The following is a 22,034-nucleotide window of genomic DNA, read 5'->3' on the forward strand; positions in this document are numbered from 1 at the left end:
TTTCAGGTAGAGGACAGTTTGAGAAAGGGAGGGTGCAGCCCATTTAATAACAGCCTCCCCTTATTTACATGTTAAATTTCTTTAATAGGCACGGTCAGTCTTATTGATTATTAAGGTTTTCACTAAATGATTTTAATGTGTACATTTGCTCTATTTGTGTTGCTACACTCAAAGCTTCTGACCAACTGCTCAGACAATCTATCACGCCAAATCATCACCGCAGCTACATTTGTGTACCCATAGATACTCAAGCGACACAAATATAGAAATGGGTTCAGCTTCACAAACGTGCTGACATCATCCACTAGCTAGGGGGTCAACATGCAGAGCAACAAGTTTTTCATTCAAACCCTCATTACAGATTTTTAATAAGATATAAGATAAGATATAAGATATTTATTTATCACATGCTGCTTGTAAACAGCTGTCCAAGTAATGCCAGTAATGGTCTGTATTGGAAACTATAATGGTTTTCATGTGAGCGTGTGTGGCCTTTTCGCAAGTACAATGACTTTAAAGATAAAACTGTCTACAAGATTAAGACAGATACAGTAGTCTTGGAAGCAGGCCTACTAATAATGATTTGCAGAGCACAGCCAAGGGCTTTCTTTGTCATTTAAACTTCAAAGTGCACTACCAAAGTGTTTCTCTACTCAACTGAATGGAAACATGAAACGCGCTATTTTTTGGAGTGTCCAGCTCTCGGATTTGCTTTGCAAGTTTGACACTTGCATTGATGAGATGGTATTTATAGTGTGTTTAGATGCCTCTGGCTAAGGGTCAGTAGTTTTAGGTCAAAAGGGGAAGTGCATTGTTTGTGAGGGTCTTCAATCATCCCTTCTACCTGTACTGAACCCTGAATAACATCTCCAACTTAACACCTGGGAGCCAATTCTAACAGTGCTTCTAAATTTAAATCTACAAGTGCCCTTTGTGTACAATTCATTTATTAATCAATTAACAAAACATCTCGTTTCTGTCAACTTTGCATTCGCACAAAAAGTCTGAAAACCATTATCATGTAACCAGCAATGCTTTTTCAACGAAACAACAAACAGCAAGTACTTCTTGCTTTGATATATTCAAAGTCCCCATGTCAAAAGTGCCAACACAAACGCAGTACTTCAACTTTTTCTAACAAGAAGCTCGCTATAGGGGATTTTAAGGCCACAATTGCACTATAGAAGTCGCAAATCAATATTATAGATTGAAAAATATTCCATAGGACATATACAAAACATCAACCTACTTGTCTCTTGGAAAAGGAGAATTCAAACACCACTTGATTATTTAGACATTTCACAATGGATTGACAATGTTTCCAAGGCCAAGAAGAACACTTGGCACACATTTACTCTGTAGAAATGATAATGCATAGAGCTAATATAAGGATGCTGGGTGTCTATATTGTCAAGAAATCATGTGGAACTGGCTGATGGGGTTGTCTGCATTGCAACAGGTCAGAGTGATGAGAAGTCAAGTAGGGTGACATGCCCTAACACACAGACTAAACAAAAAACTAAATTTGTTCTTCTATTTTGCAAGGAGTGGGAAATCCAGTGTGAGTGCGTAGGCAAGCTGGTGAATCACTGCTGTGTGGCAAAGACAACAGAGACAGAAAAAGCAAAGAGACAGCCAGAGACTGTGGAAGGCCAAACAGGGCCTCACTCCACTGCAGATAAGAACTGCCTGTTAAAGCACATTTACAGCTACATATCAAATATAACTGTATTTTGTAGACTTTTCTTAGAGGTGCATCTTACCTGCCCCGTCGAATTTTCAATGACTTGCACCAATGGGATCCTTGTTGACATTTTTGAAAGACTTGAAGTTGCCAAAAATGGGAAAGGAACGATGAACCAATAAGGATTCTTCAGTGTCTATTGTGCATTTAAAACCTGTCTCGTTGAGGGTCGAGGAAAATTTCCGACAGATGTCCAGTGCTAGCCAGCTAGCAGCACGACAGATAGCCCGTGAATCAACAAGTTGAATCCCACATCAGCGGCTAGCCGAGTTAGCCAGCTAGCTAGAAACTAGCTAGCAGCAATCGCACGTCCCATGTTTGTCAACAAGCACAAAACAAGAAAAGACAAACGTCTTCTTCAGCTTCGGTCTGGGTGTGAAAACATTCAGTTTCCAATGAGCATTTATCGGCAAGATGGTGACCGGCGAGCTACCTACCAGACTGGTGCTGTGACGTTTTGACCAGCTAGCTACTTGGGCTAGCTTGATGAAAAGTTAGGCAATGGTTGTGTTGAACAAGCCAAGGTTCAATTAGGTGGCTAACACGCTAACCTGTAGGGTTGCTAACTAACATCTGAAGAAGCCTCCAACTGTCGCCGAAATCTACAACAAATGTTTATCCAGCGTCGTCCTCATAACGCGGCGTGGGCGCCTGTTTTTCTCTTTTTCTGGCAGAGGTGTTTCCTTTGAGGCTGAAACCAGGTCCGGGGTGTGCAAACTTTCAGGCCAAAGTTATTCCCGGCGAGGTCTCGACCTTCCCAACTCACACGAAACAATTCGAAATGTTTCCAGCGAGATATCCAGGGTTAGGGTATCCGACAGATAAAAGCAGCAGCATATAAAATGGTCACATGGCAGGTGAGAAACAGAACTAATTTGCGCTGGCTAACTGGCTGTCCAATTTTAGCCCATGTAGCTAGCCAATTCAGGGTTTCTTTCGAAGCAAAGCTAGCTAGTTAGCTTATCCTCCTGCGGCCGCGGCGGCGGTGACTGCCACAGAGCAACCCTCAAAACTCAAAATCCACGGAAATCACCGGCGCTCTTCCTTGTGTTGCGTGATTGGAATAAGGTCGTTCACCAGTGCTGCACTGCAGTGTGGCGATATACCAGTCCGTCCTGTCGGTACACCGACTGCTATTATCCCCGTGAGCAGCCGACTGAAAGAGGAATCATCAAGTTGTAAAATCCATTATCGGTAAACTGGGGTTTTCTGGTTAGGGGGAGAGAGGCGAGGAGCTGCGCCCGATTGCAGTCTATGCGCACGATCCTGCCCTGATACCGGAACAAGCTCGCGGCAACATGGCTGCTTGCACCACGACTGGAAGAGGAGGATTGGAGAGGGAGGGGGTTCGTCCCGTGTTCGGCTCCACTCGGCTTTTTCCGAACCGCTACTGGTGACCGCGATTCCTCCAGGTTGGTACATGGCAGGTGGGGAGGATTGTGTACATTGTTCACAACTGCAATAGAGATACTCTGTTTTTACTGAAGATGAACCTCCAGTGACCCCAAAAGAGCCTTAAATGCACTTGTGTGTCGCTTTATGGCCATTTGATTACTTGCAAATTTGTCCCATTGAAGAAACCTACGATTTGATCTGGTTCCTGCAATTATTACTTAATATTCCTGCAGTATTACTTAATCCTGTGAGTCTATCTTGCAGGTCCTGTGGCCCCTGGGCAACAAAAAACTCAAAATGCATCAGTCTGATGTTACATGTGAGTAACTCCACTAATCTTAACATATGATTATGTCATTCTTAATTGATGCTGTTGCTAATGGTGTGAGAGACTGTGATGATTCTAGGGGCCCACAGAAAGTTTAAGTCCCAGTTGGATGAATGGAGGGACAGAAGAACTGTATTCTTCCAGGGAGCTCCCTAACGGACATTTGCAAGTGCACATATCCTCTTTTTCCTCTTTCCATAACTCTCTGGGAACTCCAGGTCTGCAGGTGATGTTCACATGTACCTGCAGCAGCTTCCAGATACCGTTTTTCCCCTTTGTACCTCAGAGAATCAAGTTTATTATACACAATCATAAGCAACCTAGGTCATGTCAGAGCAAAGAGCAAAGAGACACTAACATTATGTTTTTTTTGCGCTCATACCACAGTGTTACAACCACAGTATGAAATTCATGGTGACTACATAGAAAATTTCACCCCAACAACAATAAAATAAAGTTGAATTGAAATAACACATAATCGCCCACATGCAGGAGGGCTCTCCTCTGTTTAAAGTTTTGGTTCTGTGCACACTTCTTTCAGTGTTTTCTTCAGATATTCACCACTGGTAGGAGGCTTATTCATACATAATTTCCATCCATGTTTTGAACTGAATTTATCTGATGCCATTGAGCCACTTATCAAACATTCTGAGTCCTTGTTGCAACCACAGCTGTAAAAGTGTCCATTGTAAATATGTATCCATAAGTGTGACTGTGAGATGCTGACAACTGACGTAGACATTTTCAAGTTACTTAGCAACAGCCGTGGGACTGACGAAGATAATATGGCCACCATTGGAGGTGATGATGTCAGAACTGTCAGTCAGGAGGTCCGCAGAGACCAGTCCCAATACCAAATATTCACCGCTTGCACAATGCAAGGATGTTATGGAGAAAATAAAAAAGAAATCAGGAAATGAAAGGGTACGAGAGTCTCGTTAGTAATGGCTGGGAGAGCATCCAACTGGCAGGATTTCCCGATGAATCAAGGGAAAAATCACATCCCTGATGATGGACAAAGTGTACTCATGGGAATGCACGCTGTTAGAGACAAACACCTCTGGTTTCAGGGCATAATGGTGCATTCATATCATTAATAGCCTCATTCCCATATCACTGGGCTTTTCTTGTAACTCATCTATCAGGTTACACTCAAAGAAATCCAAGTGACTTGGCAGAATATGTCCTTTTTTTTCTCTTTTTCAGCGTATTGGAGCATGTCCAATTTGATGGGGGGTGACAGGAGAGCGGATGTCACACGAATTGTACAGTATCTTGTGACCAGCACTTTGTGAAAAATGTCAGAAAATATCACAACCTGTCATGATAATGGCCACATGAACTCACTGACTCTACAGTTTTTTTTAAAGATTGTGCATGAGCTGTTTGAATAAGAGGGTGGGTTGTTGCTGGGGAAAAATATGCTGAAGTGTCGCCATCTGCAGGCCACCTGAACATATTACATAATAAAATGTATGTATGTATCTATCTAAATTTTAAAAAAAGTTTCATTTCATGGGACTATTTTCTGCTTTATGTCCCATAAATATTTGGATTAAAATGCATTTTTTTGTTTTGATCTGGAGAAGAGACGACATCCTGAGTAGGAGGCTGAACTGCAGACTGTTAATTGCAGCTGATTTGAGGGTATTTTAAGTCTCATTGGATGAACATTAAAAAACATACCAGTCTTTTTATCTACAGTCTCCTATTTCAGGGTGCCAAATGTATCTGGCCAGATTGAGGCTGTAATAACAGTTATTTTTAATATGTAGCCAATAATTTTCTCTGTAGAGGCTGGCATCCTGTGCACATCACCAGACTGTTGGTACATTGATGTCAGGCTGTCTCTCTAGCCGCTCTGCATTTCGGTTCATCTCCACAAGAATCCAGCTCGGTCCTACTGTCAGTACCTCCCTGGCAATATGTGGATCTTGGTCACTGACATACGATTAGAACAGCATCCAAATCAGGCTGGATGATCTAAATGCATCCGAGCATAAACCACCCAGCTGTCACCAATGGTTTCACCTTCATAAGCCTGTCACTGAGCAAAGTCTGGAAATAAATAAACCAATTCTTGAGAAATTATCAATATTTCTTGATGCAGAAATTAGCACAGAAATGTAATTTTTAAGAATCTGGCAATAAAAACATATCACTCGTGGCCTCATCAGCCATTTTTGTATATTAAGATACTCTGTGGAGTCCACATGGGGCTTTACGACATCAGAATGTGGAAACGAGTTAAATCTGGTCAAAATAGAGACCTAAGATGGTAATAGACTGTCTAGCTTCAGCCACCTTCACACAATCCATAGTATCAAATCACTTCCAGTTTAATAGCCCTTCAAATAAGTACATTTGGACCACGATGGGTGGGGGTTGATGAGGAGGTGCTTGAGCTCATCTGACAGACAGCTGAAGTGACCCCCACTGCTTAATACTGCCCACCCATAATATGTGTCATCAATAAGAGGGAGCTCTTCTTTGATACAGCTGCTCCTGATCATTCTTAGAGATGTACTGATGTGTGATATTAACCAAGTGAGACAAGATGTAGCGGACATGATTCCACAAGAGGAGAGTAGAGCACACTCACAAACAGAAAATTAGGGAGTATACAAAGTATAAAGATCATCTTGCTTTGGCCTAACAGACTTAAAGGGCGGCACTCCTTCCTTAACCTGGCAATTTAGAAGGGGCTGACTCACAGCGTGGGCAAAATTAGTGAAGAAGTAAGGAGCAAGGCCAAAAATATCCTGGAGTTGTACAGGCTGTTCTGCAATCCCAGTAAGTTCAACACAATGTGAGGACGGAAATCTCTAAAGTATAAAAAAAAAAAAAGAATTCAACCACATAACCTGTAACCATAGCCAAAGTGATGAGGACTTGTTTTGTGGGCCATTAACTGCTGTGCATCTTTTATGATTGATGAGTGGGGAAAAAAGGCATGTTTCCACAGGTCTTTCATTTGGATTGAACGGGTTAAGGAAGCCAGACTCTCCTTGGCATTGCCAGAGGAAATGCCACAGAGCCGGTGAAACCAGCACCAACTGATTTTTCTGCTCTGTTTTCTGGTAAGACACCAAAACAACAGCACAAAGCTTTTGTTTTTAATATCCCGCAGGACTGATCCACCTTCATTTGGGCGCTCATGCTTCTGCTCTAAAGGAGGTCACAGTCACTTCATGGAGTCCCTCTGCATCTACGGTACCGCTTCAGTACCATTCAGTCTTTTTAAACACTAGCTGGGCATCTGTAATCAGCACCAGATTACATACACACTTCTCTCCAGGAAACTTTCCCTGACATTATTGGGAGCTCAAAGACATGCAAGAGCAAAATTCTGCAGGAAAAAACACTGTTTATTTTGTTTTCTGAGAGCGGTCAAAGTTAATCATGAAAATACCTCATATGTAAGACTATTCTACACAGAAACCAATTCCCTCGAGTGCAATTGTTTTATTAGTTTTCTATTACAACTCGTTTGCCTCCTCACTTTGACTCCTTGTGACTATTAATGTCTCATACTTATTGTGGAGCAGACATGGAAACATTTAATGTGCTGCTAGTTTGGTTCATTGAATAGGGGGGGGGGGGGGGGGGGATTGACTGACTTGTATGAACCTTCTGTTGCCCAAGAGGCCGGCTGTATAATCCAATGAAGATATTTAAGTTAAAAAAAACAGTCACATTCATGACACTGTCATCAGCAATTCGGCAGAAACAAAGATAATCCCTGTTGAGCTCCACTAATCTTTTATTAAAATGTTTCCATTTAGCTGCGGCTCTTTGAAGATAACATCGGTGTTACTCTGCTAGTCTGACATTAGCTCGTGCTAGTGCTGAGTTACTGCGCAAACAGGGATGTCATTAACAGGCCTTTCCGTTTTATGTGTCGAGTCTCATTTATATTACAGGAGTGTGACGCCGCTTGGTGTAACTCACCGTTTTATGTCAGACTAAAAAAGTAAGTTGATTATTCTGCAAATGGAAAAGGTTGTCTAGGTTGAGTCTAAGGGGCTTAACGGTCTTTGCACCTCTGCATACGCAGCTAACTTTCCTCACAGAGACATAAACCAAGAAGAAAAGCAAGATGTCAATTTGAAGGATCACTGTGATTAAGAGGCAGTGTGGAAAATCAAATGTTTATTATGTAAAGACAGAAGTGCAAAAAGGACCAGCACAGGAACACGAACTGTTTGAAGATGATGTCTAAACACCATGATGGATGCACTCACAGCAATCCAAAGGCAACATGCTGCAAATATCAAGGCAAAAGTGGTGAAAGCCCCAAATATTCATTAGTAAAATAAAAAGATGCATTAAATGAGTAAAAAATAAAAATTTATACATTTTACCTGAGGAAGAACTTAAAAAGCTTTAGTTTTTGTGCATAAAAATGTGACGAATGTTTGATGTTTTAAACTGTAGTGGATCCTCAAGGGGAGACAGAGGAAAGTATTGAAAAAGTACCTCATGTTCCTCTTATGCACTTCATGAACTTTTGAGATCTGGATTCAAGATATTCCCACATTGTAAATCCAACCTGGACATTTTCCCAAACTACAATTTTAAAACTCTTTAAAAAACACAACAGAAAGAAGAAAAGGCTCAAACAAACTATAGGAATATAAATAATAGAGTCTGTGGGGGTGTTCACATGCGGTCTGGGACTGAGGGTTCACCTCTCTTTAAAGAGCACCGAGCAGTTCCTCCACGGCGACAGTCGTCAGGTCGGAGTAGAAGTTGCCCTCATTGTCTCCGCCTCCGAACACCAGCAGAGTTCTGCTGGCAGGGTCCGCGTCCCCGTCTTTGTCCTCCTCTGAGAAACGGTGGCGAGGGGCGTTCTCCATGGTGATGATGGAGTGGCCCGCCCTGGGGACACAGAGCTGAGGCAGCGTCACCTCCGTCCAGCTGTTGGTGTCTGGGCCGGGGGAACAAGGACAAAAACCACTCCTTTAATTACGGACGATGAATCACGTCACAGGTATCCTTAGAAACAAAGACAACTACACAGATGTCCTTTCATCAGTTAATGTTAACGGTCGATGAGGCCTCTCACCTATATCAAAGATGAAGGTGTCACTGAGAGCGTTGTTTCCGTTGTAACCTCCGTGGATCAGGAACTTCGTGTCTGAGAGCACAGCACTGCCATGCCAGCTGGAACACACACACACACACACGCGGTATTGACGGACTTGATATTATTTGAATTTCCTTGATACCAGCGCAGATATATTTATCCTAGTTTTGGTTCGTATACAAACAAGACTTTCAAAACCTTATTTTAGAGATATATATACACAAGTCTACAAAAACATTTTTAACTTTCCAAAACCAGCAAATGCTATGTTAACACATCGAGAACTTTGCCTTATTAAAAGTGGCAAAATGTTTATGTAAATCAAGAACTATGGTTATTGGCAGTTTTTAATAATCTGTGCTTCTGATATGCTCTGTTTAGCACCTAAATTAAATAAAATCAAGAAAAGAACTGAGGTCCAATATCCAGCTGTAGCTGCAGCTCGATGCATTTAGCCGTGTACCTTCGGGGAGAGGGAGCTTTCCCAGATGTTTTCACAGCAGAAAACTCCATCAGACCTTCAAAACACAAAAACATTTTCATTCCAATAACATACACAGCGTTACATGTTTATACCTCCACACAGATATATGTGCCCCGTGTGTGTGTCCAGTTAGATATGCGTGTATGAAACCTGGAATTTCCCATGAAAACCAGCTGCTGTGTGGCTTACCAAGGTCCAACATGTACATGTCATTGTAGCAGACAGGAGTGTCCCATCCACCAAATACATAGATCTTCCTCTCCTGCATCACACATGCAGAGTGGCTGAAGGAGGAACAAAGAGGGAGGATGAGACCAGGAGAGAACCAAGTGATTATTTTGGGAAAGATTTGGACCAAACCATCTCACCCTGAGCGGGGGGAGGGCGTGTCGCCGGTTACAATGGGCTGGTACCAGATGGAGAGGTGGGGATCGAAGATATACAGCGAGTCGCTGCAGCCGTCAGGCTCTGGGTTCGGACAAGGAAATACCCCTCCGAGCACAAACAGCTCACCTCGAAACATACTGCAGCTGTGGTAGGCCAGAGGAGGGACTTTACCTTGAGCCTGGAGGACACGAGAGAGGGGGGACAAGGACGTGAAGGCAGAGGCTGAGCAGCGAGAATGAAAATAAGCGAAAGAAAGGTGCACACACCTCCACCATAGTCCACTTCCAGCTCTGCGTGTCGAGGATGTGAACATCATTAAACCACTTCTTGTTCTTAGAGCCACCGAACACAAAGATCCGCCTCGAGTCTGGGTCGTATACGGCTGTGTGGCCGATCCTAGCCTCCGGTGTTGGACCTTCTGCCAGAGTCTCTGCTGCAACCCATGACATGTCCTCTGTGGGACAGAGGCAAGAACACTCAAGAACAAGAACACACGTGAACCATCTGGAGGCTAAAATCTCCTTTCCTGAAACCATCATTCATGCCTGACTGACCTGTGCAGAGCTTCCACATGGGGTCTTTGCAGAACTGCATCCTGGCTCCCTGCCCTCCGATCAGAATAGCCGTCTGAGCATCGATGGGACACAGAGTCTGACCCCAGCGGCCTGACGGGCTGACCAGCGGGGCTGCAGGAAGAACAGAGATTTCATTATTTCAAGCTAAACTCAGGATGGAGCCTGTCCAAGCTTTTCTTACATCCCTGCTCCTTAACACTTCTCACTACCACAGAAAATCTGAAATCTGAGTCTGTGAACTCAGGTGGGCGACTGAGCATCATTGTAGCAGCTATGAGTCTAAAAAGTGACTAAATATGACAAAGAGTAGAGATAAAAAACTTCTAAAATGGTATGTAACGCATATGCACAAACTCGCCGGTCTGTGTGGGAGTCTTGGTCTGCCTACTCTTCGTCCTGGCCGCGCTCTGAGGAGGCGTTCTTCCCACCATCCCCTGCGCCTCTCCTGCCCCATTAGCTGGCGAGAGAAGGTTTGGTAGAAGAAAGAGTGCACAAAGAAAAGCTTTACTCCTCCACACCGAGCCACGGGAGTGACTTGAGTACTAACTCTCATCATCAGCACCACCTTTCTCACAGGGATAAATTCTGCACCATCATCTCCCTCACCTGGTCCCTTCATCTTTGCTGCATCTCCTCCACTACTGAACAGCTTCTGCCCCCCTCTGGTTTGACCTCTGGCCTTTCGCACAGGTGTGGTCTTCTCCGCTGGACCGTTAGGACACAAGTTCTCTTCATCCCCTCTCTTCGTCACCTTATTCTCGTCGCAGTCTTCCTCCGACGGTCGCTCTCTCTTCCTCTTGCCGTTGACCTCCCGGGCTGCGGGGGGGGCTACAGTGTCCTGGGACGGTCAGAACAGTCTGGGTCATTTATCATTTAGGAAATATTTATTGTGTGGAAAAGAGTAAAGTAATGTTGATAATGTGTCATTAATCTGGGAATTTTGTATCAATATTCATCGTCATCATAACAGGAAGAAAATAATTGTTGTAGGCAAACAAGATGAATAACGTCTCTTCTGATATCAGCCTCAATGGACCAGAATGCAAAGCTGCAACTTAAACATGTAAGGCCCTAAAATGGTTATGACACTCTTTATTAGGCTCATTGCATTGTGATAAATGTAGGAAACTATAAATATATTAAATGATAAAAATACCTTTGGTGTGTATTCTGTCACAGCCAGGATGAGCTCTGGTTCGGACCAATCTGCTTTTACCTGCGAAAAACAATGTATACCACAAATTTGCTTTGACAAACGCCTCTAAAGGATGTACTGACTTACTACTATACTGCACTATAATGTTATTATAATTATTGTCTTGTAGCAGAGCTATCAGCTGGAAAAACACAATAAACTTAACGGCTGTTTGCTTGGTTATTCCCGGCATGAGATGCAGTCATGAATCTGTGTGGGGTTTGTTCCATATTTACCAGGTTTCCTCCCTCCAGAGTGACATTGAGAGTGACGCTGTCAGTCCATGTCTCCTCTTCCCACTGCTCCCATGACAGGCACCTGGAGGCCAGAGGATGGGAAATCAGATGTGATGATAGTGGGAGACACAGTCAGAGCTTATGTTACATATAAAGACATATGAAGAGAGTAAAAAGCATCATGGGAACAAGCCCCTGAGGTCCAGCCTACTTGTTATACGGGGTCAGTTTCCCGATGGTGATGGGTATCCGCTCAGCATCGTTCAGCTCCGCGTTGACGCAGATCCTCTCCCCCCACGGCCCGCTGCTGAACAGCACCACCTGCCGGACACTCGGGGGAACTGCGACACACACCCTGCACGAACCTTCAGCACTGACAAAGTGTACAGAAAACAAGCAAATAAGGGAATATTAGTCTTTCTTGCTATTACAAATTAATCTAGAGACGGTAAAGCACCGTACTGTGACGTGTTTCACCACAACAGAGGAGCTAATTGACGTCTTTCCCAATAAACACAGCTAATTTGAAGAGGCGCCAATGAGCAGCAACAGATAAAGATAAAGGTTAATGACACGAGCTGGTGAGCTCTGCTTACTCAAATAACCTTATTTAACCAGCAACACTTGTGCTGCCGTTCATTATAAATTAAGGCCCACAGTCAAATGCTTTAAAGGTGAGAAACTAGCTAACTTTAGCGATACGGTTCATCGTAACGTTACCTCAGCAGCCGTTGAGGCGGTCCGTTCACTCCGAAAACAGCATAAACTCCGAAATCCTCCATCTTGGCGTTTTCCTCCAGCAAACGCGTTTATTTTCACACCTCCTTCTGCTCCAACTATGTTATTTAGACTCTGTTTTAAATGTGAAAACGACGCTACAGTTTCGACCTCTCTCTGTTCACCATCTCCCGCCACTGCTGTGTGTACATTATCTAAACTCCGCGCGAGTTCTTGGTGAAAGATTGCGAGCGCGTGTTTTGGTGTTCGGAGTATCTGTGCGGGTGGAGTCTACGCCAAAGACTAACACAGCAGATTTGAGCTCCGCCCGTGCAGTATGTGCTGACTATGTATTGAACACACTCCGTGCTGCAGCTCACCAACCGCGGGCCAATCAGAGGCCTGCATTCTGCTGCGTGACGTCACAGACGCTGCATTCAAGGACACTTATCAACACTTTTAAATTTAGAGCTATGCACTTATGACACCGGGCTGTGTTTATGATTGCTTTTTTTGTTTTATCGATTTTAGCTTATTCAAGGTTGTTTTTTTTTCTTTTTAAAAGTTTTTCTCTTAATTATTTTATTCTTACATTTATATGTTGCTTAAATGCCTCTTTATGTCTTATGTAACACTTTACCTTGTTGTTGAAGGGTGCTCTATAAAGAAATCTCCCTTACCTGAGAGAATAAGGACAAGGCATCCAGTTTTATGAAAATATTATGTGCATGTCTTAAATAATAGCACACAACAACTATAACCACACCCCAAATAGCAGATCACTCTACAGAGGAGTTTATGACTAAATCAGACCAGTACCCACAGTTTGAGGTGACAAAAAAGCAAAAGTGTCCCTATAGCAGAGCTTGGAGGTTAAAAACACGCATAAAGTGAATGCATTAGGCTCACAGCACAGGGTAAATTATGCGTCTGGTCCATGTAATTTTCATGCAAATCTCCATTACGCGTTTTATGCTAATGCTGCCAATGCTTATGCTGAAGACAGCAGCTTTTTGAATGAAGTCAGCTTTGTTGGAACAGACCCAGCCACCTTCGGAGCTCCACTCACGCTGCACACCAACAGGTTTGTTCACAATTTATAGATAACTTGTCACTGTCATTCACAAATGGTCTACCTCATCCCTAAACTGTAACTGGGGAGAAAAACAAAACAAAAAACCATTAACCTTCACCTCTCTCAGTCTTCCCCTGCAGTATGAAAGGATCCGTTGTGAACTCTTCTTCCTCAGCTTCACTGTATTACTGGGCACAGTGTACAGCTTATAATGATGATGGTGCTGGTGAATTTGGAGGACCTAGTGCTGGCATCCTCATCCTCTTTATCACCTACTGCTTTGAGTTCCTTGTTGGCGGCCCGTCAAACCTCTGGCTCATCTGTCACATCCTCAGGAAAAAGTAAATGTTATCCTACATTTTCTGTGATGTAGTAACACACAAGTACACCAGTCCCTGTTCATGCCAGTTCAGTTATAACTTTATGTATTATTTACTCAATTTAAAGGTCAAAGTCTGCTGGCGTCCTGCCTGCAGACTTCTTCCCCTTCCACCTGGCCATCACCCAGCTGATCTTCTATCTGGTCTTACCTGTGATCTTTACCAATCACTACATGTGGCAGAGTAACTACCTGTTGGCTGTGATAACATTTCTGAACTCGATGGTGATCGTCATGAAGCCTGTGCTCCTCTGCCTGGTGTGTGTGGAGAGGTACCTGGCTGTGGTGTGGCCCCACGACTATCTACGGTAAAACCACTCACAAGGCTGATGTGCTCAGACACGTAGAGGACTTTTATTACACCTTCATGTAACAGCCACAACCTCATGGGACCACATTCACGATGACTGACAGCTTCTGACTTGTGAAAACAGACATGATTAAAGAGTTGAGGCGGTTCACGTGGTTTAGTATGTGGTACAATAGCCTCTGCTCTTCTTCCTTTTCCTCCAGGATCAGGACGCAGCACTACAGATGGGGATGTTTGGGTGTCTCATGGTGCATTTGCATCCTCATAGTCTCAGCTACTCTTGTCAGGCGCTCTTGTGCCACTGTGTCCATATTGTTCCTCCCTGTCCTGGCCATAGACACCATCTGCAGCCTGTCTGTTCTCAAGACACTACAGAGGCCTCCACCGGGGGACAGAAAGATGATGGAGAAGAAGGAGGAGAAAGGGCAGGAGAAGCAAAGGACAATTCAAGCCTTGAGTGTAGAGGAGGGGAGCCAAGATCAGGGTGGAGGGAAAGGAGGAGGGAAGGAGGAAAAGGCGAGGAAAGGTAGGAGAAGCGAGATGAATTCCATGAAGAAGAAAGCCTTCATCACCATCAGCATCATCCAGGCTGTCCTCACACTAAACTACCTCCCCTTCATCATCACCTGGTCCATAGAAGGATGGGTTCCAGCTCGAACTCTGAAGTGCCAGTTTTTAGCCATGTCCTTAGCGGCTGCAGCCTGCTGCAGCTACCTGCAGCCTCTGCTCTACCTGCACAGACTGGGCAGGCTGCCGCAGATACCCCATCATCTGAGACATTTTAAAGAGATGAGTGCATCCCAGCATGCAGTGTCACATGTTTCCTGAAGTGTTTACGCTCACATTTTCCCGTCTTTGCATATTTTGGCATGCACATACCGAAACTTAGAAAACCCATTGTGATTTAAGGGATGCATTGTTCGGTCAGAGAGTGGCGTGTAAGGTTTAGTGACTATTAGTGAGACCAGATAAGTAGGATGAGCGCTGGACTGATTCATGACACACACACACACACACACATATATATGTGTATATATATATATATATATATATATACAAATTAGAGGAAAATTCTGAATGTCAAATGCAAATGCTTCTGAGCACCAAGGCTCACTTGATGGTATAGAATAGAATAGAATAGCCTTTATTGTCATTGTGTGTGTACAATGAAATTAGGAGCGCTACTCCAATTGCTGCAAAATAGTGCCAAGGAATAAATAGAGTAGAATAAGAATAAAATAAATAAGATAAAAAGGAATGTAACAATATACACAGTATATGTAATATATATGTACAAATCTACTTCAGTAGAATTCAAAATGTCATGAATAAAATACCTTTCACAGTCACTAGATCCAGACCCAGTTAAAACCTAAATACCCTGTCTATCTGCTGTAGGTCTGTCTTGGAAAAGAAAGCTTGATCTCAATGACATTACTTGATTAAATGAAGGGTATGTAGATATAAATGAGGAGAGGTGTTCACCCCTCTGATAGAGCTCCACAGACTTGGTAAGGAGCGCACCTCGAGGACGTGTGACTCCACACTAAAGCACTTCTTTTTTGGTTTTTGCTTTAATTTGTCACCCATCTGTTTAGGTATGATGGTTTATATAAGATATGTTCTTTCATTATGGGGTTACTTATCGTGTTTTAGCCATTTAATTGCAATCTCTGCTGTATAAATGGACACAAATTATGAACTTATAAACTAAGGATGTTTTTATTGTGGTATAAATCGGAGTTTCAAATACAAATAAAAAAGTAAAAACTGGCCTGGCTTGCCCTGCTTGTATTCTATAACATTTCAATAGTCCTTTTAAACTCAATTGAGAGTCATTTATAAGGTATAAGCAGTGTTGAGAGGGAAAAACATACCTGAAAGCTTTCTCCTGCTCTTGATGCAGGGAAAGTAAGTGTTCATTATTCATTTGGAAGTAAAACCACCAAATCAAAACAATTATATGGCTGAATGAAACCTACTATCTCATCTTCTACAAATACACAGTTACAGCTGGTCTATTGACTTAAAAAATTAAAATGTCTGCACGTACTGCTGCATGCTCTGTTTTGTTTCCGTCACTGGATGCAAAGTCACAGAAGGACCGTGACTTGAAAATGATATCACACAAACTTTGTGAACCCCGTGACTTTCCATAGAGCAGCGCTTTGCATAATATGACATAACCTACTATGAGATAATACATTAAGATCACGAATCTGCTCAGCAAAAACAAACAAAATACCTCAAAGTTATTACTGTGGCAACACTTTATTCAAAAGATATTTACATACAGTAAAATGTTATTACCATTGGTCATTTCTACCTTTTACAGATTCGTAGAAGTAAAGCTTTATGAATTAAAATTTATGTTGTGAGGATCTGTCAAATGTAGCCCCTTTCTAAGATGTGTTAACTTTACTGGTGTCATTATTTTGTTTGTTATTCATATTAGATTCCTACATTTTTATATTTTGCTTAATTTACTTTCATTGTTGTATTTCAGTTCACATTACTATATTACTTTTTTCTATACATTCGAAATGTATTGGTCATTAGCTGCAGGTTTGTATTTTGTATTTCTGTCTAAAAAAAGTCTGAGTCGTTGAAAAAACGTGTGTTCTTGAACGCGTCCTGTTCTCGAAAGGCATTGTGGGATTGGATGCCGGTGGAAAGCTTCTCGAAGGAACCGCAAAGATGATGGTGAGTGAGTTAGCATCCATGTCCTAAACTTAAAGGTTGAATCCGCGTCCATCCTTCACTTTGTTTGCGAGCTTTTACACCCGGACAGCTCTCAGTTTATAAGGTTCCCTTTCGGCGATGTTGGGAAGCGATCGTTTTGTGAAAATGATTTTTAAAAGGTTTTTATTGTTAGCGTGTTAGCTTCGCTGGATTACCCAGCATCAATGGGCGTATACGATGCTAACGGTGATGCTAGCAACATTGTCATTGTCAATAGATGGAAAAACTACATGGAGCCGGTTGCAGTCTGAATTTCTTATTTGGAGTCTAAACCGATTGTGTAGCATTAACTTTGTTAGCGTGCGTTATTGCAGCTTTGCGAGGGCGGCTATTAGCAAGTTAGCTGCTGTAGGTTTAGCCTCTTTGTGACAGTGGATGCTAAGGAGACATTTCTGTATCATTAAAGAGACCCTGCCTATTAACACCAATTAACTCCTCTGTTAATTTGTGACTCAGCATTTGTATTTGTCCATAGGTGGGATAGTCATGTTTGACTGAAGCAGAGTGTTGCAGACCAAGTTAACAAAGACCAGACAAAGTTATAGAGTCGTTTTCTGAAAAGCTGTCAGCTAATGATCAGATGTGTTGTTGTAAGGCTATGATGAGGTCTTAGGGCATACAGCCTGCCACAGTGAGCAGTGTCATTGTATTAGCAGACTGTAAACAGACATCCAGACATTTTGACAGCATGTCTCATGTGGAACAAAAGCATCACATCGCACAGCTACTACCGGTCATGCCGGGATGTCTCTCATCTCCATTTTAGCTCATGACCTGAAATGCCAAAGTAATATAACTACAGCACTCAGTTTGTACCTAAGCTGAGTGATATGGCTGAAATCAGCATCACAATAATATGAGAATATATTTCTGATTGTTTTATTACAATATGCTCTACACAGTGAAGTAGGTGCCACAGTTTGTATAAAATACATCTTGATTATAAGAGATTATCATTATAATATGATGCATGATAATCCCAGAGTTTCTAACAGAAAACTACATTACCCACTGTTCACACAGTAATATTTTTTTCTACTTGTGCTACACCTGAACTTGATCATAGCAGAACAGAAGCAAAGGATACATTACTTAAGAATACCTGACTGATTTTGGACTGTTTCCTTACCCTCCACTCACTTCCTTTATCCCTTCCTCCCTCCAGCCCACACCGGTTATCCTGCTGAAGGAGGGGACAGACACGTCTCAGGGCATTCCCCAGCTCATCAGCAACATCAATGCCTGCCAGGTTAGAAAAACAGCCTCTCTCTCCGTGTTTGAGTGTTTTTTTGTACGTATTATATGTCTAATTAAATAAGGTGGTGTTTCTTTTTCCAGGTGATTGCTGAGGCTGTCAGGACCACCCTGGGGCCCAGAGGGATGGACAAACTCATGGTGGATGGCAGAGGTGAGGAGAAATGGGTGGACAAGGATCAAAAGAATAGATTACAGGATGAATTCATCCTCACCAAAGATTTTGTGATTGATGTTGTGTTTTCCAGGCAAGGCCACAATCTCCAATGATGGAGCCACCATCCTGAAACTGCTTGATGTGGTCCACCCCGCAGCCAAGACCCTGGTGGACATCGCTCGCTCCCAGGATGCTGAGGTGAGAAGCATGAGTGTTTTATGGTTGGAGGCCCTTTCTGTTTGAAATCTGTCACTAAATTTGGATTTTAAACACACACCAACATAAACCAGAGCATCTTGATAGGTTTCCATACTCTCTTTCCTTCATACCATCCTCAGGTCGGCGATGGCACCACCTCCGTCACTCTCCTGGCTGCTGAGTTCCTGAAGCAGCTGAAGTCGTATGTGGAGGAGGGTCTCCACCCTCAGACCATCATCAGAGCGTTCCGCTGCGCCACCAACCTCGCTGTCAGCAAGATCAAGGAGATCGCCGTCTCTGTGAAGAAAGACGACCAGCAGTAAGTGCTCACTTTCACCACAACAATTAGATTTACATGGCAGCTGTTTAGCACTTAAGGTTTGATTTGTCCTGTGAACAGTAAGTTAATATTTTATCCTTGGGTTTTAGTTAAATTGTGCTTTTGAAAAGTGGTCTAGCTGTACATTCTGAAATGTACCCTCTCTTTATCCTCTCAGAGAACAGAGGCAGCTCTTGGAGAAGTGTGCAGCCACAGCCCTCAACTCCAAGCTAATTGCTGGTCAGAAGGAATTCTTCTCCAAAATGGTGGTGGATGCCGTCATGTCTCTGGACGAGCTGCTGTCTCTGAAGATGATTGGCATCAAAAAGGTCCAAGGAGGAGCCCTTGAGGTTTGTATCTTTTTCTTCTGCTCCCACTTCAACAAAACCTGCCTCTGAAATTGCTTAAAGGTCGTGTCGTGGAGGATAAAACTATAGCGGATAGCGAGATGGATTCAGGAGGTTTTCAGTGGATTTATGGCAGTGCATAATATGGGACTTTTAAATCGATATGTTGGTTACAGCCACAGAAAAAGGTGAAGAAATTAAATCCATGTGTATCATACTTTCTACATTTCAATTTTGCAGGATTCCCAGTTGATCTCCGGGGTTGCGTTCAAGAAGACCTTCTCCTACGCCGGCTTTGAGATGCAGCCCAAACGCTACGATAATCCAAAGATTGCTTTGCTCAATGTGGAGTTGGAGCTGAAGGCTGAGAAGGACAACGCTGAGGTCCGCGTGAAGTCTGTGGAGGTATGAAGACACCAGCATGGCATCACGATGTGAAACGAGTGCCTCGAGGCGTTGTCCTGAAATTGGCCTCTCCTCCCCGCTCCAGTGTTAACTCTCTGTTGCTTTTCCTATAGGACTATCAGGCCATTGTGGATGCAGAGTGGAACATCCTGTACGACAAACTGGAGAAGATTTATCAGTCAGGAGCCAAGGTGGTCTTGTCCAAGCTGCCCATCGGTGATGTGGCCACCCAGTACTTTGCTGACCGAGACCTGTTCTGCGCCGGCAGGGTGCAGGAGGAGGATCTGAAGAGGACCATGATGGTAGGACAGATGCTGAATACCTAACACATGCAACATATTTAAATATTCTGGCAGACAAATATTTTTAAGATATGCAGTTGTCATAGTCACATTACTATCTCATTTCAATGGTGTACTAAAACTGTGCACTCAGAAATGAGTCCGCAGTGTTGTCAGAATGAGCATACAAGACTAATTGTGTCATGTGACCTCCAGGCCTGCGGTGGCTCCATCCAGACCTCTGTAGGTGCCCTGACAGACGACATCCTGGGACAGTGTGAACTCTTCGAAGAGGTCCAGGTTGGGGGAGAGAGGTAAAGAAGGGCTGATTTCAATTCTTTGATCTGTCCCTTTTAGAGTGAGTGGGAACTGTGTCTGCCTGCAACTGCTCACACCACCTGCCACCTCTGTGTCTGTAGGTATAACTTCTTTAAGGGCTGTCCCAAGGCCAAGACTTGCACCATCATCCTGAGGGGCGGAGCAGAACAGTTCACAGAGGAGACGGAGCGATCGCTGCATGACGCCATCATGATCGTGCGCAGAGCCATCAAGGTCAGTCGGCACAGGGAGCACATGTGTGGATGTTCTCCAGTGAATACAAGACGGCCCAATGCATGGAAATATCAGGAGTATTAGACACACATACAGATAGAGGCCGCTTGCCACCATATTGGACCCGGCAAGACTAGCCTGTAAACACAGAAATGTTTTTTTTCTTTTCTATTTTGATCAGGTCAGCACACTGACAATAAATTGACTGTACTGAACCCTTTCCCAGAACGACTCCATTGTAGCAGGAGGAGGAGCCATAGAGATGGAGCTGTCAAAATACCTGCGGGATTATTCCAGGACCATCCCCGGAAAACAGCAGCTGCTCATCGGAGCGTACGCCAAGGCCCTGGAGATCATCCCCAGACAGTTGTGTGACAACGCCGGCTTTGATGCCACCAACATCTTGAACAAACTTCGTGCCAAACACGCCCAGGTAGGAAATTAAATACACATGCGCACCTAATCCAACACAACAGACTGAATATAGCACTTGGCATAAGGGCTCTTTGATGGCCTGTAGTTTTAGAAGTAAAACAGGAAATGACTGTTCCTCTCGCTGCAGGGCGGTATGTGGTACGGCGTGGACATCAACAACGAGGACATTGCCGACAACTTCGCCAACTGCGTCTGGGAGCCATCCATCGTGCGGATCAACGCTCTGACGGCGGCGTCAGAGGCAGCCTGTCTCATCTTGTCAGTCGATGAGACGATAAAGAACCCACGCAGCTCTATGGATGGACCTCCAGGTGGCGCCGGCAGGGGCAGGGGCCGCGGGAGACCACATGCTCACTAAGAGGAAGAACAAAACCCCATTTTAAACTGGCATTAAAATCCAAATGCAGGTAGAAGATTAGAGTCTTCGGTACTGCTCAGGTTGCATTTAAAGCACAGATGCTGCAAAACATTTGTGTTGAATGTAGCTCAACATGTTTGACCTGCATTTGGATTTGAATTCTAGATAAAATGAGGAGTTGTAACCAGTCACAGACACATTGTGAATGGCAGATGCAGTGAAACAAACAAAAGGGGGAAATGGAGAAATTCAACTTCCAATTTCAGGACAAATTCTTTAGACTTTGTCAAAAATGGCTGACATGTCTCATGTTTCCTTTTTCACCTGTAGTTTTTTTCTTACTGAAGCTTTCAATTGTTAACGTCTGTTTCTTAAATATTTGTAGCACTGCATCCTTTCCACGTACAGCCATTTTACTGAGAAAAGATGTTGAATTACAAGCAGAATGAAAGCAGTTATCCCTTGATTTGAAACATCAGACACTCCCCCTCAGTTCTCCCTCAAACCCTGAAGGAGCTGCTCCATTATTTCTAATCTGGTTTTGTTACGTGACAAGCTGAGTGTAACATGGAAAGTAAAGCACTGATAGGATGTCGAGCAGTTCTGAAGCGTTCACTGGTTACGCTGTGTGAAACTATTTATTGGACCATTCTTCTCAATAAATTCACAGCTGAAATCATACTGTTGACTGCTCATGTTTATTTTAAACATCTGGTCACGAGTGCAGATGAAATAGTGTCCTAATAGTGAATCAATATATCAGCAGGCAGACTGTTGAAGTGCTCTATCATGTTTAAGAGAAAAATTTACAGAGTTGAAGGATAAACTATTATGGAAATGAGAGTTCAAGTAAGGTGTCTTTATTTTTTATTGTAAAACACAATATGGCCAAGGATCCTAAAATTAGGATGAAATGGAAGGGAAAAGATAACAGGAGTAACCAGTTTGGGTCAACATGAACATGGTACAGTAATTCTTAATCTTTACGTGAACATAAACATGAATACAGTTAATTACAGCATACACAACTTACAGAAGGCTGGCTTTGATGTAACACAGCTCACTTATATAA

General features: G+C 43.2%; 3 protein-coding genes across 7 annotated transcripts in view; 1 reads left to right on the forward strand and 2 right to left on the reverse strand.

Annotated features, from left to right (window-relative positions):
• Nucleotides 1-2,961, reverse strand: part of mark2b (MAP/microtubule affinity-regulating kinase 2b) — a 50,271-nt gene extending 47,310 nt beyond the window's left edge. For all 5 annotated transcript variants that reach the window (XM_070854780.1, XM_070854778.1, XM_070854777.1 and 2 more), the window contains exon 1: nt 1,764-2,961. In XM_070854780.1, coding sequence (XP_070710881.1) covers nt 1,764-1,814 — 51 coding nt within the window. In that variant the 5' untranslated portion in view covers nt 1,815-2,961. The remainder of the gene's footprint in view (nt 1-1,763) is intronic.
• A 4,645-nt stretch (nt 2,962-7,606) lies between these two features.
• On the reverse strand, nt 7,607-12,322 carry krcp (kelch repeat-containing protein). Its single transcript, XM_070855231.1, has 13 exons — nt 12,154-12,322; nt 11,645-11,806; nt 11,434-11,515; nt 11,159-11,218; nt 10,609-10,840; nt 10,361-10,459; nt 9,982-10,113; nt 9,694-9,881; nt 9,409-9,605; nt 9,230-9,324; nt 9,020-9,074; nt 8,536-8,633; nt 7,607-8,397 (listed from the first exon to the last, which is right to left on the reverse strand). Exons 1-13 carry the CDS (start codon nt 12,213-12,215, stop codon nt 8,165-8,167), a joined length of 1,695 nt encoding a protein of 564 aa, XP_070711332.1. The 5' UTR covers nt 12,216-12,322; the 3' UTR covers nt 7,607-8,164.
• Nucleotides 12,323-16,580: 4,258 nt separating this feature from the next.
• cct7 (chaperonin containing TCP1, subunit 7 (eta)) lies at nt 16,581-21,641 on the forward strand. Its single transcript, XM_070854627.1, has 12 exons — nt 16,581-16,617; nt 17,822-17,905; nt 17,995-18,064; nt 18,159-18,265; nt 18,406-18,584; nt 18,763-18,934; nt 19,172-19,336; nt 19,450-19,638; nt 19,834-19,931; nt 20,037-20,169; nt 20,396-20,602; nt 20,732-21,641. The coding sequence occupies exons 1-12, from the start codon at nt 16,612-16,614 to the stop codon at nt 20,960-20,962; spliced, it is 1,641 nt and encodes a 546-aa protein (XP_070710728.1). The 5' UTR covers nt 16,581-16,611; the 3' UTR covers nt 20,963-21,641.
• The last annotated feature ends 393 nt before the right edge of the window (nt 21,642-22,034 follow it).

Source organism: Pempheris klunzingeri, chromosome 23 (genome assembly GCF_042242105.1).
Source record: "Pempheris klunzingeri isolate RE-2024b chromosome 23, fPemKlu1.hap1, whole genome shotgun sequence".
In the NCBI taxonomy this organism is placed as follows: Eukaryota; Metazoa; Chordata; class Actinopteri; order Acropomatiformes; family Pempheridae; genus Pempheris; species Pempheris klunzingeri.